The sequence below is a fragment of the Lynx rufus genome, unplaced genomic scaffold (genome assembly GCF_022079265.1).
Source record: "Lynx rufus isolate CCGP_SWC_20201006 ecotype Redwood Valley unplaced genomic scaffold, mLynRuf1.p SCAF_2, whole genome shotgun sequence".
NCBI lineage: Eukaryota > Metazoa > Chordata > Mammalia > Carnivora > Felidae > Lynx > Lynx rufus.
In genome coordinates this window covers 9,849,657-9,867,801 of record NW_025814834.1, presented here as the reverse complement: position 1 = coordinate 9,867,801, position 18,145 = coordinate 9,849,657, and the positions used below count along the sequence as shown (strand labels likewise).

The window sequence follows — 18,145 nt, the reverse complement described above, 5'->3', positions numbered from 1 at the left end:
ATTTTATGTAACGGGCTAGAGGGCAGCCATTAGAAGTGATAAGACAGAAGGATATTTCTTCAGGTGGAAACAGATTTATGATTTACATTTATTTTTAAGCGAGAAGTTGGTTATAATATAGTATGAGCAACATGATTCCTTTTACATTCAAATATATATGCATATACACTATACACTATCTGTTATATGCACAGACCTTCAGGAAAATCTCTGGATATATGTATTAAGATATTAACAATGGTTATCTCCAAGCAGGGCAGTGTTAAGTGTTTTTTCCTACAGTCCTGTATTTTCTAATCTTTCCTCCATGCTTTTTATTATTTGTGAGATAAAAATGTCTGGAAAAAAACCCAGAATGCTTCCCCAATATTATTTTTGCATCCATTGATGAGTATAAATGTCTGTGTGTGTTTATAAACCAGTCAGCAAAACAAAACCATCTGCGAATCATTTTCTGGAATGAGCCCACTTCTCAGTCCCAGGAAAACCCAAAAGGAAAACACAGGATGTGACACAGATAAATAGAAGGAAGATCAGAAGTTGCTTCTCCCACATCTTGACTGCTGGCATCTTCCCCAGAAGCACAAAAGAGGCTCCCCAGGGATGGAATGGGAGCCCGCCCGTGGTCTGTGAAATTCTCCAGGGTTGGGGAGGTGGCCACAGTGGCTCAGCAGGGGACAGGGGAGCATGACAAGACACTCTCCAGCCAATGAGAACACGTGCTTTCCTGCAGCTTAAGGACCTACCTTCTTCTACAGGCACCTTATAGGTCAACCTTTCCCAACGTGCAAACCAGAGTGACCTGGATGTTTCTGTTGGTTGGGAAAGCTCTGAAAACACAGACTTGTCCTACACTCTACATTTCAGGACTCTTGGGTTCCAATGGACAAGCAAAGGATGGAACCTTTTCTACCCTAGTGATTCACAGTTCCTTTTGAGAATCTGGTAAAAACGTGAAAGTCTTCTCTCAACATACACACATACATACAGTGTTTCACACCCAATTTCAGGGACTCAAAAACTCCCTGAAGCCCATGAGGCAGGGGGTGACTGAGAAAGGCTCCCAACTCTCGAAGTGGCTCTTCCTGCTCACAGCTCAGTGAGGTGTTTCTCTTGCACCCAGCCCCACCCCCTGCCCTCCCAACATGCTTTGCTCTTGACGGCTTTCTCTCCCTGCTCCCCACACTTACAGCGTCTGTACCTTCACCAATAATCGCCCCTGATGCTGGAGGCTTTCCCCCTCCTTGCCCACCCCACCACCACCTCCCTTCATTTTTCAAAATCCCCAAACTGGTGTATCTTTCAGGAAAAAGAAACATGGTAGCTGAATGCAATTTCCATAAAAGACAAATTGATTCTTCCTTTCCCCTTCTTCCCATGAACACTTCCCCGGAACACTTAACACTTTCTCAGGCATTGGTGTAATGGCTTATTTCTCATGTTTCAAAGCTGCAGCTCTGGAAATGTTTAGCAATGGCAATCTCAGCAAGTCTCTGTAGCAAATGCTGAATCCCGAAGAGCCTCATTTAGTGACGACGCGGTCAACTGTTTTCAAGTAGATTTTCATCCAAGCACCGCCTGGTTACATTTTGCAGCGGTGTCCATATTTTTGCAATAATGTATGCACAGAGAATTCTGAGTTTGGGGTGTTTTTTTTTTTTTTAACAGCTGCAATCTTAGGGATTTGGGGGCAAATTTTAAAACCCAGTTCCCGGATCACTTGCCTGTAAACCCTGGTGCGCAGACACATGTACCATTCAGGCCCTCACTGTCACAGGTGCCTCCATTCAGACAGCTGACATTAGCACAGGGGTCCTTGTAAGACTCGCAGTGGATTCCTGCGGAGAAACAGACACAAAAGGGGTAACTTGTTAATGAATCTCCAGCCCCCGTGGCCATTGAAAGCAAGGTGTCTGAACAGCCTGGAACTATACGAAGGCAGGTTCCCAGAGGCGCACGTGTGTGTGCAAGTCCGCGTGTGCAAGTGTGTGTGCGCACGCTGGCATGTGTCCCCTCTTGGCTAGTTTGTTGTGAGGCCACGCCTTACGAGAACACAGCAAATTCATTCTCTGCTTTTAGGTCCTACCATAGTCATTTACCTGTACTTTCTCTGACCACAAGTCCCAAAGCCTAGCAAACAGAAAGATAAAACCCTGAAAGATAAAATTTATCAGTGACATGTTTTTAAGTCTCCAAAAGGAACAGAAAATCGCCAGACATCCTTTATAAGGTATCGATCTAATTGGCAAGCAGCATTCTGAACGTGCAGATGTGGGGTCAGATATTGAAATGAGCACTGTTTCTACTTTGGGGAAACTGCACGATAGAGAGGGAGCCACTTGGTACTTAGAACTCATTCAAAAGACTAAATTGGATCACTGTGTACCGAAGTGAACATGTGTTGTGCACAAGCTACGTCCCAGGCCCTCACACTGGGCTTTGCGTCTAATTTGATCTTTGTAACGACACTTGGAGGCAGATAGCCTTATTCTCCCTTTTTGCAGATGAAGAAACTGAGGAAAGAATGCAAGGTCACGAGGCTGGTCAGAGAGGCAGCTGGGATTTGCAACCACCAGAGATCTGGATCTGTGTCTGTGCTTGCTAAGTAGTTTGCTGGGAGTGAGCTCAGACTGGCCGTGCAAACGTACAAAATTCTATGGAGCCCATTTCACGACAAGTAGGCACTTCAAAAGTCTTTATAGCAAAAGCCGTTTCCCACGGGTGCAAAAAAAAAGCCTGCGTATGCATGTATGTATACAAAAGTAGGAGTGAGGCACTGAATTATTTTTGGCTTTCACAACAGGGAGTTCTATATTGTTGGAGTTTTTTTTCAATGACCATGTATTATTTCATAACTTTATTTAAAAACTTTAAAAACCCAACACTTTGAAGGGTGAGGTTTTTTTTTTTTTTTTTTTTTTTTTTGCTGTGGTTTCACTGGAATGCCAAGATGGGTGAATGGATTGATCTCTCCCTCTCTCATCCCCTGCCCTTTCGAGGGGAAGGCAGGTCACATTATATTCTGTGCAAGAATGCACACAACGGTACGCTCACCCTTCCTGACAGCCTCGTGAAAAGCAAGCATAAAGCTAACAGTAACTGAACAGAATTTACTTAATTTTCTCTCCACTTCATTACTTAGCTCATTATCGTGCAAAGGACTGCCACGCCCAATGACTCATGATTTAGTCACTGAAATTATTCTCGCTGGGATTTCTATCATTTCTTTTTCATTTGTCTTATGAAGTCGGGCTCAAGAAGAGGAAAAAAGTGTAAGAGAAAACAGAAACAGAACTGGCCCATCTGTATTCATACTAATAACTTACTGGAGCCTGGCAAAGCATTTAGAATGGATGGCTTTTCATTCCACTTTATCCTTTGCCCCTCATATCCAACCCCTGAAAAATATTCTGCCAGATATTTTCCTGAAGTGCCTCTCAGACCATTGTCTGGCTTTTCTCCCCGTAACCACCACCTGAATCCCACTGCGTCGGGCCTGGTGGGACGTGACCCCCCAAAGCCCTATCCTAGTTCCCTCCCTGTCTCTAGTGACAGGAACGAGCCTCCTTGACTTTCACTGTCCTTAACCAACCCAGGTAATATACGAAATCAAGCTAATGTAAAGATATGCATAAAACTGTCAATTCTTCCTCACTTGGGTGTGTATGGCCTTTTCACCCAGTAGTTTCTATCTCTGTTATCCCACTGATTCCCAAGTAGCATGGACCCAACCAAAAGAATAAAATACAAAACAGTCTTTTCTGCTTCAAAGTGTTTATCAAAAAACAAAGATCCACATATTTTCAAGGTCCCATGTGGCTGATCAATGGAAACCAGGTGACAAAAAAGGCTTTCAAGTGTCATGGGAAATACAGCCATAACCAAAGTTCAGGCATGTCTGGAATCTAAAAAGATGTCCATTAGATCTCAAGTAAGAGCAATCAAGGATGATCTTTACTGAGTTTCTAGTAACACACTGGCCAATCAAGACTGTGTAATATTAATACGATGAATATATTCACACACAGAGTACCACATTTTTCAAATGAGGCTAAGAAGCAAATTCGAGGCTAAATATTTAAAATCTTTAAAAAATGTTTACTTACTTATTTTTGAGAGAGAGAGAAAGGCAGTGCGAGCAGGGGAGGGGCAGAGACACAGGGAGACACAGAATCCGAAGCAGGCTCCAGGCTCTGAGCTGTCAGCACAGAGCCCAACATGGGGCCTGAACCCACAAACAGTGAGATCATGACCTGAGCTGAAGTCTGACGCTTAACCAACTGAGGCACCCAGGTATCCCTCGAGGCTAAATATTTAAACACATTAAACTTAAAAGACTTCAATAAGACGGATTTGATGAAAACACCCAGGAAAATAGCAATTTTCATCTTTTGGAGGTCTTCTTGCTTTTTGGCAATAATTTTTTCCCCTTGTTTCTCTTTTTCAAAAGATACTGGGTCACTTGAGATCCATTGAGAGCTTTCTGGCAACAAGATCGGACAAACGCTTATCTTCACAGAAACACAATGACTCTGAAGCAAGATGGTCTTAAAAGTCCCCAGTGAGTACTTGGTTACTCACATTTCTACACTCTCAGCCTTGCTAATCCTAATATAAAAAATATCTGTCATACTGCTCAGCTTGTCAATGAGAACTGAACAACCACGAGCTAGAAACCTTGAATGCAGAGAACAGACAGTCACGAACGCCACTCATGTGCCAAGGTGGCTCTCCTCTAACCCTCCCCCTCAGGCACCCCGGGCCCCACCTTGCTGCCTTCCCCAGGGGCCCTGAGCCCTGGCGGCACACTGAAGGCTGGGCGTCTGTCCCCTCTGACAAGGACGCCTTCCTTCACCTCTGCCCAGGCTGTTCCTCACCGGCACATTCTATCTGTCAGAGTCTGACTCAAACGCCACCTCTCTGGAAAGCTGAACCTGACTCTTGTGAGACGGAGCTCCATTTCTCCGCCATTGTGCACTGAGAGCATGCTGAGATCCGCACTGTTAGAGAGTTGACTGTGTTAGGGCATGACTTATCTGTGCTCCTGATTTCCCCCACCAACCTCTGAGGTCCTTTAGAGCAGACGCCATAATTTAATGCGTGGAAGAAATTCTGGACGTATCACCAGAATCCTGTCCCGTCAGGAGGGGCGACAGTCAGTGTACTTTGGCTGACACACAGGTGAAGATTGCCAGAGGAGTGCGAAGTCATTCCAAATCTGCCTCAAAAACACCCTATTTTGTCAGGGAAAACCAGGTCCACGCTTCAAATTAAGTCTGTGGAGCGACACATGCATCACCCATTGGCAAGGGATGTAGCACGCACTATTACGAAACTTGTGTTTAGTCTCAAGCAAAAATAAACTGTAATTCAGTCAAAACTAATAAAAATTCATACTTTTCATATTAAGGGATAGAGAGGCAATGTTTCTGAAAAGACCTCTATTCCAACAGGGCTCTGTATAGAAGTTAATTTTAGAACTAAAACGAGCAAAAATTCAAAGAGTGGTGCGCCCGTTATAAAGCTTTGTTGCCATCACAATTTAGCCATGATTAATATTTTGAGAACTGAAAGTCACTATTTTGTCTCCAGGAAAATTAAGCCAGGTAAAGAAAATGAACTCTAAGTGTTCTCTGAACATCATGTTTCTTTTTAAGACATCATCTTATTTTATTCAAACTTATTTCCTCCACAAAAATTTTTTCAGTATTTCAACCATCACAGAACCCAACCGTTTCTAAACTCTTTCAGAAATTACAATTGACATCTTGACCTTGGCCTCATTATTCCTTGTGCCTGCCAGTCTCCATCTGCTCCCCTGGTTAAATAATAGCCTAAAAGGTGGGCCTGGGTGGCTCAGTCGGTTGAGCGTCTGACTTCAGCTCAGGTCATGATCCCACGGTTTGTGAGTTTAAGCCCTGCATCAGGCTCTGTGCTGACAGCTCAGAGCCTGGACCCTGCTTCCGATTCTGTGTCTCCTTCCCTCTCTGCCCCTCCTCTGCTCACTCTCTCTCTCTCTCTCTCTCTCTCATAAACAAATAAACATTAAAAATTTTTTTTTAAATAATAGCCTAAAAAAGGAAGAAACCCTGACTTATACATTTTTGTATCTATCCCACTTCTTGAGAAAAGCTACATACACAAAACATTGAGAAATTCTTGTTCACTGGTTACATGGGAAGAATAATTCTGGCAAACAAAGAAAGAGTTCTCAACTTTTCCATTATAAATTTCGGTAGGCTTTTAAAATAAATGATTAGGTACAATGTGATCGAACCCATAACCCAGTGGTCTCATTTCTGAAACCCAATTCTCCCCCCCCACCCAAAATTGAGAAAGTACAAAAAATTATACGAATAAAGATGTTCATTTCAGAATTATTTATAACAGCCCCACGTCAGATGCAACAAGGGAGTGGATAAATATTCCCCCAAGGAATACTACATAGCCATTTAAAATAGAACTAGTGGGGTGCCTGGGTGGCTTAGTCGGTTGGACGGCCGACTTCGGCTCAGGTCATGATCTCGCGGTCCGTGAGTTCGAGCCCCGCGTCGGGCTCTGTGCTGACAGCTCAGAGCCTGGTGCCTGTTTCGGATTCTGTGTCTCCCTCTCTCTGACCCTCCCCCATTCATGCTCTGTCTCTCTCTCTATCTCAAAAATAAGTAAAAACATTAAAAAAAAATTTTAAATAGAACTAGTAAGACTTCCTGGCAATATCTAAATCAAATATACGACCAAAAGGAAGGTATAAGCAGAATGACATAAAATCGCAGGTAAACTCAGTTGTACTACAAAAACATGGATATTTAAAAAGGATGGGAACAACAGCAGTAATAACTGGTCTCATATTCTGTTGTAAAGCTACGAGCAATTTTAAATTTTCTTTTTTCCAAAATTTTATTATTGTTGCGGTGTTTTCATAATTAAAACCTGAAATATTTTCTCCCTAGCGCTGGCCACCCCAAATTCCAAATGAGTCTATTGTTGATCATCGAGTTTGTTCTGCAAAAAATAAAAATCGACAGCATAGGGGGAAACTTGAGAAGTCGTAAGCACTAGCGAAGTATTCCACATCTAGTCACGAACCAGCTCTGAGCTAATTTTGGAGGGGGGAACGAGCATTTCGGTATGTCTGAAGAGAGGTTACTCCAAGTCCCTCCATGAATTTTCCTTCTAACAATATCATGATCCACAACAGAAATTTTCTGGGAAAATGTTCACATTGGTTTCCTTTATTTAATTAGAGCGTTAAGCGGCAATTTCAATTCAAGTAAAGATGGCTATTGAGCATTTGTCTTTGTGCAAGCCACTATATCAAGAGTTACAGAGAATTTAAAAGAAGAAGGAGAAGGAGGAGGAGGAGGAGGAGAAGGAGGAGGAGGAGGAGAAGGAGGGGGAGGAGGAGGGGGAGGAGGAGGAGGAGGAGGAGGAGGAGGAGGAGGAGGAGGAGGTCCCGGTGTAGTCACTGCCTTTCAGGAAATTATGATTTAGTGTTAAAAAGAGGGTATTTCTGGGCACCTGGGTGGTTCAGTCAGTTAAGTGTCTGACTCCTGACTTTGGCTCAAGTCATGATCTCAAGATAAGGGAGTTCGAGCCCCACGTCAGGCTCTGCACTGACAGTGTAGAGCCTGCTTGGAATTCTCTCTCTCTCTACCCCTCCCCTGCTGGTGCTCTCTCTGTCTCTCTCAAAATAAATAAATAAACTTAAAAAAAAAAAAAGAGGTAATTTCTACAAGGTTGACCGTAATTGTCACAGCAAATACAGAGACAAGGTTGGAAGAACTCAAGGAGGGAGGTATCACACAGTCGGAGACCAGACCGACAGACAAAGGGGACAAGAAGGAAACCCTGGGGACCAACGGTATTCATGGCATCCCGAGGACAAGGATTCAGTGGGGGCAGGGGGACCAGAGTCAGGGAACAGGAACGGAGCTGCAGAAGGAAGCTAATGCACAGTGAGTTTCAAAAGGGACCCAGCGGTCAATGGGGCAAAGAAGCAGGAACCAGGAGTCGGAAGCTAGAAGGGCAGGCTTCAGGGTCTCACTGAAAAGCCCTCGGCTGGGTCACTGCAGGGTGGTGTGGACAAAATCCACACTAAAGAGGACGACGAGAAGAATAAAAAGTTTACAAATGGAGGTGTCATCTACAGCAACTCTAGGGTAACTTGCTTGTAAAATCAAGAGAAAAAAAGGGGGAAGGAAGCAGAGGACACAAAGTCAATGAAAAGTGTTTTTCTTCCAATTCACATTTATGAAGAAGTTTAAAAACGCTTCTTTTTTTTTTTCTGTGTGGCTGCCCAATTTCTCCCACACCACTTATGAAAAAAAAAATCTTTCCCATTCATAGCAATTCTGGAAGAACCATACGTTATTCTAGACAACGGTTTCTGGGCCATTATTCAGTTTTGGTTAGCTGTCCATTCTTGTACCCATAACGTGTGAATGTAGGCATAATAAATAAATGAAAATAAAACATCTGGCAGAAGGTTCCCCTCACTGCTTTCCTTGATCAAAATGTTCTTCGGCTATACTTGCCTGAGCTCCCATTACACTCATTCTTTTTAGGAAGCTGTAGTAATTTATTTAAGTTGGATTTTAACATAAAACAGTAAAAAAATCACCACTTGAAAAAAATGTATGTGTGAAGTAGGAAGTTAAAGTCCCAAGCCTCTCCCAACACCCCCCCACCTAAGTTCTAACTCCAGAGGCAAGTACTAATTAGCACTCGCTATTCACCCATCTGGTAGTTCTCTGAATTTATGCTACATTTGAAGAAATGCTTCTGAAGAGGGACAGATGTCCATCCCCCAAAGAGAGAAAGGCACAAGATCCTGTGACTCACTCTTCCTCTGGATCGGAGGGTAGGACTTTGCCCCTTCTACCTCTATTTTAGTTCCTTCTACCACTCTGCCCCCCAACTATTACTTTAGAAGTTCTACCATTTAGGGGCTCTTGGGTGGCTCAGTCGGTTAAGCATCTGACTTCAGCTCAGGTCATGATCTCATGGCTTGTGGGTTTGAGCCCCCCAGTGGGCTCTGTGCTTACAGCTTGGAGCCTGGAGCCTGCTTTGGATTCTGGATCTCCCTCTCTCTCTGCCCCTTCCCTGCTCACGCTCTCTCTCAAAAATAAACAAACATTAAAAAAATTAACAAAAGAAGTCCTACCATTAATGCTGCTAGGCTTTGCCTTCAGGAGTCTCATTTAAATTCAAACCTAAAGGTCTCCACAAATATACCCAAATTAGATGATCACTTTATCTGCCCACTGGAATGAGACCCTTAACACATATGTATGCCTTCCAATCCCTCCCATCCCCATCCCCTTCAACTCATGGGTTTAGTTAAAATGATATGAAACTTGAATGTGGTCATTTAAATTTTTCTTTAAGAATGGGTATAATAGACATACTCTAAGGTGACCCCCAATGAGTCATACCCTTCCGTTGTATGTGAGCTTCAAACCGATAGCATCTGACAAAACTTAAGAGATTTTGAAGATGCAGTTAAGGTCCTTAAACTTTGTGTTGATCCTAGGTGGGCCTGACCTAATCAGGGTTTGTTTGTTGTTGTTGTTTTTTAATGGAGGGTGCAGGCCTCCTCTCCTGAAGTTAGAGGCATGGAACAGCACAAGCTCTCATCTCCCTTTCATTGCTGGCTTTCAGGGAGCAAGCTGTCATGAATTCTACAGTCACAAGGATACAAATTCTGCCAACAACCTGAGGGAATGGGGGGGTTGACTCTTTCCTATTCAAGCTTCCAATGAGAACTGAGTCCAGCCAATACCTTGATTCCCATCCACTAAAACATGCCTGGACCAATGAAAGTGTTAGATACTAAAAGGGTGTCGTTTCAAGCCACTACTTTGTAGTGATTCTTTATGCAGAACTAATTAGTAAAGCAGCTATACATACTTTTTTCCAAAAGATTTCTCTTCACCATTAAATTACCGGCCACAATCACTTTAATATCCTCTGTTTAGGTTTATCCCTGCATTTAAAGGATTCTGTTCAACCCTCTTCTTCCTATTCTCTAGCTCCAACTATATAGTTACATGTGTTCTGATTTAGTCCCAGTTCAGTGAGAATACTTTCTAAAATAATTTTCTTGGGGCGCCTGGGTGGCTCAGTCCATTGACTCTTGATATCAGCTCAGGTCATGATCCCAGGGTCGTGGGATTGAGCCCTGCATAGCACAAAGCCTGCTTGAGGTTCTCTCTCTCCGACCTTCCTTCACTCTCTCTCAAAATGATGACAGATAGATAGATAGATAGATAGATAGATAGGGTAAAATAATTTTCTTGGAAAGGGTACATGGTGTTGTGTTAGGCTTTCCGTATGCTTAAATGTGCACAATGTCTTTCTGTTGTCCTCAAACGTAAAGGATCCTACAACTGCCGGTCCTTTCCATTGGGCAGCCTGAAACACTGCTACATGATTGTTTGCTTTCATTAGAGAGAAGGGTAGGCCAGTGTGGACTGGATTCTCTTTCTTTTGTATGTAACCTGTACTCCCTGTGAAGACTTTCATAAAAAATATTCTGTCCCTCCTCAGATTTAGAAATTTTAACAGGAAATCTCAAATTGCATACCACCTCCTTCACTAATCCCTCCGGCCCTCTGTGAGCTCCTTCATTCTATACAAAAACTTCAGTTTTCTCCAGGTCGCAGACTTCTCCTTCTAGCAATTCGTGGATTCTGGTTTTATTTCCATGTGTTCCTTCTTCTTCTGGAGCGTCCGCCATTCAGACAGAAACAGATCGCCTAGAGCGCCTCTCCACATGTCCTACCTTGTCGGTCACGATTTCCTTTTCCTCCTATTTTCACTTCTACCATGAACTAGTTCCTCCTTTGTGTTTTCCAGATCCAGAGTCAAGTTTGAGTAGCATACAGCACTTTTCTCACTTCCTCTCCTGAGTGGTTAGAGCTGTTGGCTGCTGTGGCAATTTCATTTGTATTTCCTAGATTATCTTCCCTTTTTGAGGGGTTGGGACAGGCTCCTCGTACTGGCCAGGAGGACGAAGGAAGAAGATGTCAGAACCAGATGCCATTGGACTTCCCTCCGGTGCTGGACAGGTCGGCCAACGGGGCCCTGTCTACTACGGCACATGGTGGAGGCCTCCCAGTTTTGGGTTTTCAAGGCTCTCCAGGGATGAATAGAGCCCATTCTCTCTCAGCCACACAGAAAATAAAGGGCCAGCTCAGCCCGACTGCAGTGGTTGTAGAGGACAGCCAGCCTCTGTGAGATCAATGGAGCCCCCCACCTCATGAGGTCACATGTAGGTAATGCACGGCATGTATTTCCTCTTTGTAAACCGGGGTCCTTTGAACTCAGCTGGCCATTGATTCAGTTCTCCTCAGAAACCCCTCCTCTAACCCTGTTGTGTGCGAAGTTCCCAACACCTGCATCCTTTTCTTGAGAATCTAAATCCTCAGATATGTTTGGGAAACCCTCCGGGGCCACTTATCTTCTTGGGTCATCCCTGGCAGAGTCAGGGACTGATGGAGGGGAGTCCTGGAAAGACAGAGGGGTGGAATTTAGGGGCGCCTGAGTGGCTCAGTTGGTTGACTCTCGATTTCGACTCAGGTCATGATCTCACGGTTTTGTGAATTCGAGCCCTGAGTCCAGCTCCATGATAACAGTGTGGAGCCTTGAGATTCTTCCTCTCTCTCTGCCCTTCCTCCACACATTTTCTGCCTCTCTTAAAAATAAATAAACTCAAAAAAAAAAAAAAAAAGAAGAGGAAGGGATGGGGCACCTGGGTGGCTCAGTCGGTGAAGCATCCAACTCTGGATATCAGCTCAGGTTGATCTTGGAGTCTCAGGTTGACATTGAGCCCCAGGTCAGGCTCGGTGCTATTAACACAGAGCCTGCTTGGGATTCTCTGTCTCCCTTTCTCTCTCTGCCCCATTTGTGTGCTCTCTCTCTCTCTCTCTCTCTCTCAAATAGAAATAAACTTAAAAAAATGAAGGGGTGGAATTTAGAGCATGTATGGAAGGATGAACAGTCTATGTATCCGTGGTTCATCATGTGTAACTGTAGTTTTTACTGCTTAGTCATGACAGCACAATTAATGCCTCCAAGACAGGAAAAAATTGCATCAGGGACTGAAGAACTCTGGAATTTTTACTTTTTGAAACACATTCACTACTAATTCTGTCATTGAAGAACCTCAAAATGTCAGTAAGTATCACTGTCCTTACTTTATACAGACACAGTCACACTTGAGGAGATTAATCCAGGCTCAGCAGGTCTCCTGATTCTTATTCCTCTTTCCAGAACTGAGCAGACTCCCTATCTCTCACTACTCTGAAAAACCTGGAAATGAAATCCACGTGAGTGAAGCCAGCACATCTACCCTTGTGGAAGTGGAGGACTTTGGTTCCAAGTGGGCATCACACTCAGAAGGGAGCATCAGATCTGCTGAACACAGACCAGACCCTTGGCCCAGCCCCATCCCTTCCGGCCAAAGACTAGATCAAGTTCATCCGTGTGGCCTACGAACCCTTCAGGCTCACCAAAGAGACCGCTAAATACAGGTGGGTCCATCCAATGACGAGGAAGGTCACCCGGCAGATGGATGATGTCAAGTAAGCAGCGGTGGGAGCACGAGGTTAGAGGCTAGAAAGAGAGCCCACAAAGGCATTAAAAAATCCAAACCCAGCCCCGAAGCTGTGGCCTAGAGAAATGTGTGCGGTGGCTGATAAACACGGATTTCCTGGTGTGGTGCCGTCCGAGGGCATCTGGGCTTGAACGAAGTCACACCGTTAAGCCCCCTGGGGAGCGAGAAGAAAAGGCTTCGGGGACGTGCTGGCTGGGCTTCTGAGGGACACCACTGCCACCTCGCAGGGCTGTTGTGAGGGCTTGATGAGTTCACGCACACGGGGCCGAGAACGAGCTCTGCACATTATCAGCACCCTGCCGACGTCGGCTGTTTTTCCGGAGTGACTCTGACACGCATCCACTCAAATGAGCTCACATCTCCCTCGCCAGTGACTCACTTAACGAGAACCAGCTTTGTGGCCAACGTGTGAGGCCACCTGCGCCCTCCGCCGGAAAGCGCGGCGTCCCAGCTCCGCCCGGCTCGCCGCACAGCCCCACGCTCCCCTCCCCGTGCTTCCACCGCCAGGTCCTCAGGTCCGGGTCGCACAGTGCGCCGCATCCCACTTTTTATCACAGGCTTCCGAACGCACCCAACAGAGAAGACAGAGGGGGTACAGGAAGAAGGAAAGGACAGGAGAGAGAAGTTTCCATCTATCAGGAGGAAACCCCAGACGTGCAAATTGGTCTCTTCGGCCCCATGAATCGTCCCACCTCCAGCATTCGGTCTGGATTCTGAATGAGGTAATGCTCCAATTAGAGGCTGGTGCACTTAAGCTGAGAAAGGCATGAGGTCGTTTAGGCCACTCGGGCGCAAGAAGGCCAAGGGGGTGGTGCTCACCTTTGTACTCGGCCAGACACACACACTCGTAGCCATTAACGAGGTCCCTGCAGGTGGCTGCGTTCAGGCACGGAGCAGACAGGCACTCGTTGTATTCCTCCTCGCAGTAGAGGCCGTGGTAACCTGAGGGACGGAGAAAAAGGCCTGCGGTCACACGTGTCCCAATCACCCCCACACTGGACCAGCCTACAAGAGAGGCGGCCGGGTATTGATCGGAAGCATGGCACGGACAGATGGGACTTAAGGATTTGAGTCCCTTGGGGTGTATGGAAACGTGGGTTCCCGGGAAGAGTTTCCTATGACGAGTCTGTTTTCATCACCCTCTTTCATGATCCCAAGTATAAAGGAAGTGATCCCATTTATCCACCAGATGGTCTCGGGACGACATCGCGTCCAACGGCACTGGTGACCCGGAGGCCGGGGTCACTGAGTGCATCTGCTGTGGCCGCAGGAGACGGGGATGAGAGCAGCAGGGCTCACGGCATGGAGCATCAGCTCCTTTCAAGGATGGGGACCACCCTTCCTCCGACTGGAAAAGTGTTATCCAGCAACCACAGAGAATTTTATTAAAGGAGAAAAGGATTGATGTATTTCCTTTGCTTTTCAGGTCAAGAAGAGATTCAGCTAAAAAAGGCTTTGCTGTAATTCCTGGTAAAATCTGGGGTATTTTTTTTTTAATTTAAAATTATGATGATCTCAATGATAACATTTTAAATTGTACTTTAAAATGCTAATGGTTAAAAACAGATGAAGAGCAATGGAGAAAAAGAAACCGACAGTTTCTCAATAAAGACGGCTTTTACTCTATTTGCAAAACAGGTGTTTATTCTAAAGGACAAGAAGACAACATTCTCTGAGATTCACTCATGAATGTTATACTGTTTTTAACTTTCAAAAACATGCGTCAGTGCCAATTTGCAGTGAAACCGAGCCATTTTTTTTTTTTTCTGGCCCTGTCCAAACAATGAGAAACACGTGAGTGCTTTCAAAAATCACCCTGCCTGTGTTGGTTCTGAATTCAGATAAGCAGAAAAAATAAACCTTTGCTCAAACGGGAACTAGAACTACTAGTTTGAGTAGTTTTTTTCTCCCCAGCTTTCCAACCCGTAGCCAACCTCCAAACCCAGCAAGTTTCATTAAGACATGCTAATGCGTTGAACTGTTTTGTTTTCAGTCCCTGTTGCAAAAGTAGGTCAAACTCATATTTGCATTATCGACAGAACACTTTTCAATTGCTATTGTTTTTGAACTGCTTTCCCAAATTGGGTGGTGCTAACAGCCCCTCAGAGGAGACCTCGACCTACCTGAGACAAACATGCCATGGTTTTCAATTGTTCTGTCTTACCCTACTTTTTGTAATTTTAGGGCAATATTTCTCATCGCTCTTCACCACTATTTTGATCATCCAGATCAGAGTTTCTCAACTGACAGCAATTTTGCCCCCAGAATACATTTGGCAATGCTTTTGGAGACACGTTTGGTGGTCACAACCAGGGTGGTAGGGAAGGAGCTGCCCCTGGTACCCAGTGTCAGGGTGCTGTTCAACATCCCACGGGGCACAGGACAGCCCTCCACAACAAGCTATCCAGCTAAAATGCTAAGAGAGCCAGACAGAGAACCCTGCTCTAGATCCAGCAAACTCCGGCTCACGGGCCAAATCCATCCCAGTCTGGTGTTGTAAATGAAGTTTTGTTGGGACACAGCCACACTCATCCATTTATGTATCGTCTCTGGCTGCATTCCCACTACAATGGCAGCCTGACTAGTCGCAACAGAGATCATATGGCTTGCAAAGCCCCAAATCTTTACTCTCTGGTGTCTTATAGAACAAGTTTGCTGATTCCTGATCTACATTCAACAGAAAATCTTTCTTCTTACAGGAGTTTTGGATATTAACTTCTTATCAAATATGCACACTGCCAACACTTCCTCCCATTCCATAGTTGGCTTTTATTCAGTTGATTGCTTCCTTTGCCATGAAGTTTCTTAGTTTGATATAGCCGTATTTGCCTACTTTTACTTTTGTTGCCTCTGCTTTTGGTGTCATATCTAAGAAATCATTGCCAAGACCAATGCTAAGAAGTTTTTCCCCCATATTTCCTTCAGGGAGTGTTAGAGTTTCACGTCTTACATTTAGGTCTTTAATCCATTTTGAGCTGGGTTTTTTTTTTATGGAAGATACAAATGGCCAACAGGTATACAAAAAGATTCTCAGGATCACTGGTCAAGGAAATAAAATCAAAACTACAAGGAGATATCACATCATACCTGTTAGAATGGCCATTATAAACACACACACACACACACACACACACACACACACACACACACACAGAGGGAGAGAAAATAACAAGTCTTGGTGAGGATATGGAGAAACTGGAATCCTTATGCACTGCTGGTGGGAATGTGAAATGGTGCAGCTGCTATGGAAAAAAATAAAGAGAATCCCCCCCCCCAAAATTAAACATAGATCTACCATATGAATTACAATCTCATTTCTGGGATTTATCCAACATAATGGAAAACAGGATCTCGAATAGATATTTTCACATCCGTAATCATTGCAACATATTCACCATTAGCCAAGATGTCGATCAACAGATGAATGGATAAAGAAAATGCAGTTTATACATATGATGGAATATTATTCAGCCCTTAAAAACAGAAGGAAACCTTGTCATGTGCTATAACATGGATGAACCTTGAGACTATGAGCTAAGTGAAATAAGCCAGTCCCAGAAGGACAAATATTTCACGGTTCTGCTTATACGAGCTACATGAAGTAGTGAAACTCATAGGAACAGAGTAGAATGGTGGTCGCCACTGGCTGGGGGAAGGGGAAAATGGGGAGTTGCTGTTCAATGGATACGGAGTTTCAGTTATGCAAAATGAAAATGTTCTAGAAATCTTCTCTATGACAATGTGTGTATCACTAGCAACACTGTACTGACCCTTAAACATTTTGTTAAGAAGGTAGGTTTCATGTTATGTGATTTTTCTCAGAATTAAAAAAAAATTATATGAATAATACATAACCTACAATAAGAGGCAATTGTCTTTTGGCGACTCAGTATGGAGTAACAATCACAAGGAACATCTTTTCAAGTGTATTTGCCCTCCTAACAGATCTTTCAAAAATCACTTGGAAGAATAATAGATAACCCTAACAAGCATCTTTGACCTCATAATTGAAGTGTTATTTACACAGACAAAAATCAAAAGCAAATTTCGTATCATTGTTTTCATATTTTACAAACTGCATCATTATCTTCTTCCACTAGTAACATGAAAAGCAAATGAGGAAGTTTTATTTTACAGAGATAGTTAAGCCGGTGATGTTCTTCTTCCTTAGGGGAAAAGAAAAAGATAAAGGTTTCGTATTCTGAAACCGTTTCTTCAGGGATGGTAACATTTCAATGTCTTTATGGAAATGTCAAGGCACCCTTTACACTGGGTGCCAAAAAACCTAAATCGGACTGTTTGAATAAAAAGGCATTCCTTCCAAAAGAGAAGGCTTCTGTGAAAATGAGGCTGCCCCCACCCCCGCTAGTAATTAATTCGGGCAAACAAATTAGCTCAGGGCAGTATGCCCAGGGTGTAGAAAAATTAGGCTAGTCCAAAGAAATTTTTAAATAAAACAAAAGAGCAGAAGAGTGAGATCAGAGTGACCCTTTCCAGGGCATTGACCTTCATCACCAACGCTGCTCCCATCTTCACATGACTTGCTCCTGAATATTCGATTCCAATATTCCTTAGAACTAACAGAACACAGCAATCATCTGAATGTGAGGAGTGAGAGCGATCAAGACGGCCGCCATGTTTAGGCTGAGTGAGTGGGTGATGTTGCCATTAACACAGAAAGGTACGGCCAAAGGGATAACAGGCTTTAAAGAAAGTTGGCCAATTGGATGTGGGGCATATGTAACCTAGGGCTCACTTAGGGACTTAGCCCTAAGGTGAGCCTTAGGGCTCACCTAGGGACTCACTTAGCTGGAAAAAATAGGCTTAAATAGCATAGAAATGAGCAGCTTGGGAACTAGTGGCCTGGAAGTGGTGTTGAAGTTTTATCAAAGAAAAACCTTGGAGAGGGAAAAAGAAGGGACCAAGGTCAGATCTACATGGAAGGGCAGGTGGAGAAGGAGAAATCAGATCGAAACATGGGGCAAGGGTGAGGCAAAAGAGAGGAAGAAAGTCCAAGCACAGCAATGTCATGGGAGCCAGCAGAGGGAAGGAAATCAAGGTGAGCTGATCAAAGGCTCTAGAGGGCGAGAACAGCTGGATGAGAAGATTAGGTCACTAGAGACCTGCAGAATCATAACTCTTAAAGGGAGCTAGACTGCCCTTTAGAGATTGTTTTCAAAGTTGGGGGAGGGGAGGGACTGCTTATCACTGTGATTGGAGGGTTTGACCAGAATTTAGTGGGCAGAGGCCAGAGATATTAACCATCCTGTAATGTCTAGGATACCCCCACACAACAAAGGATAGCCCTGGCGTCCCTCACAACTTCGGACCATCCTGTTGGAAATTCAGAGAGGTGAAAACCCTGTCTGGAACTTTCCGGGTCTAGAACCTAATTCCTATACATGTACATTCACAGTTTTTAAGATACACCGAGTTTTCCTGGAATGTAACTACTGGGTAAATGAAGAGATTGTACCAAGAGTTGTTCACCACTTTGGAAAACGACTTCACAAGAGCAACAGCTCTTGT

General features: G+C 44.2%; 1 protein-coding gene across 1 annotated transcript in view; it reads right to left on the bottom strand.

Annotated features, from left to right (window-relative positions):
* Positions 1 to 18,145, bottom strand: part of DNER (delta/notch like EGF repeat containing) — a 317,674-nt gene that overhangs the window by 24,949 nt on the left and 274,580 nt on the right. Inside the window, exons 9-10 of the mRNA XM_047082312.1 lie at positions 13,436 to 13,558; positions 1,725 to 1,838 (exon numbers count right to left, since the gene is read on the bottom strand). Of these exons, the coding sequence (XP_046938268.1) occupies positions 1,725 to 1,838; positions 13,436 to 13,558 (237 nt within the window). The remainder of the gene's footprint in view (positions 1 to 1,724; positions 1,839 to 13,435; positions 13,559 to 18,145) is intronic.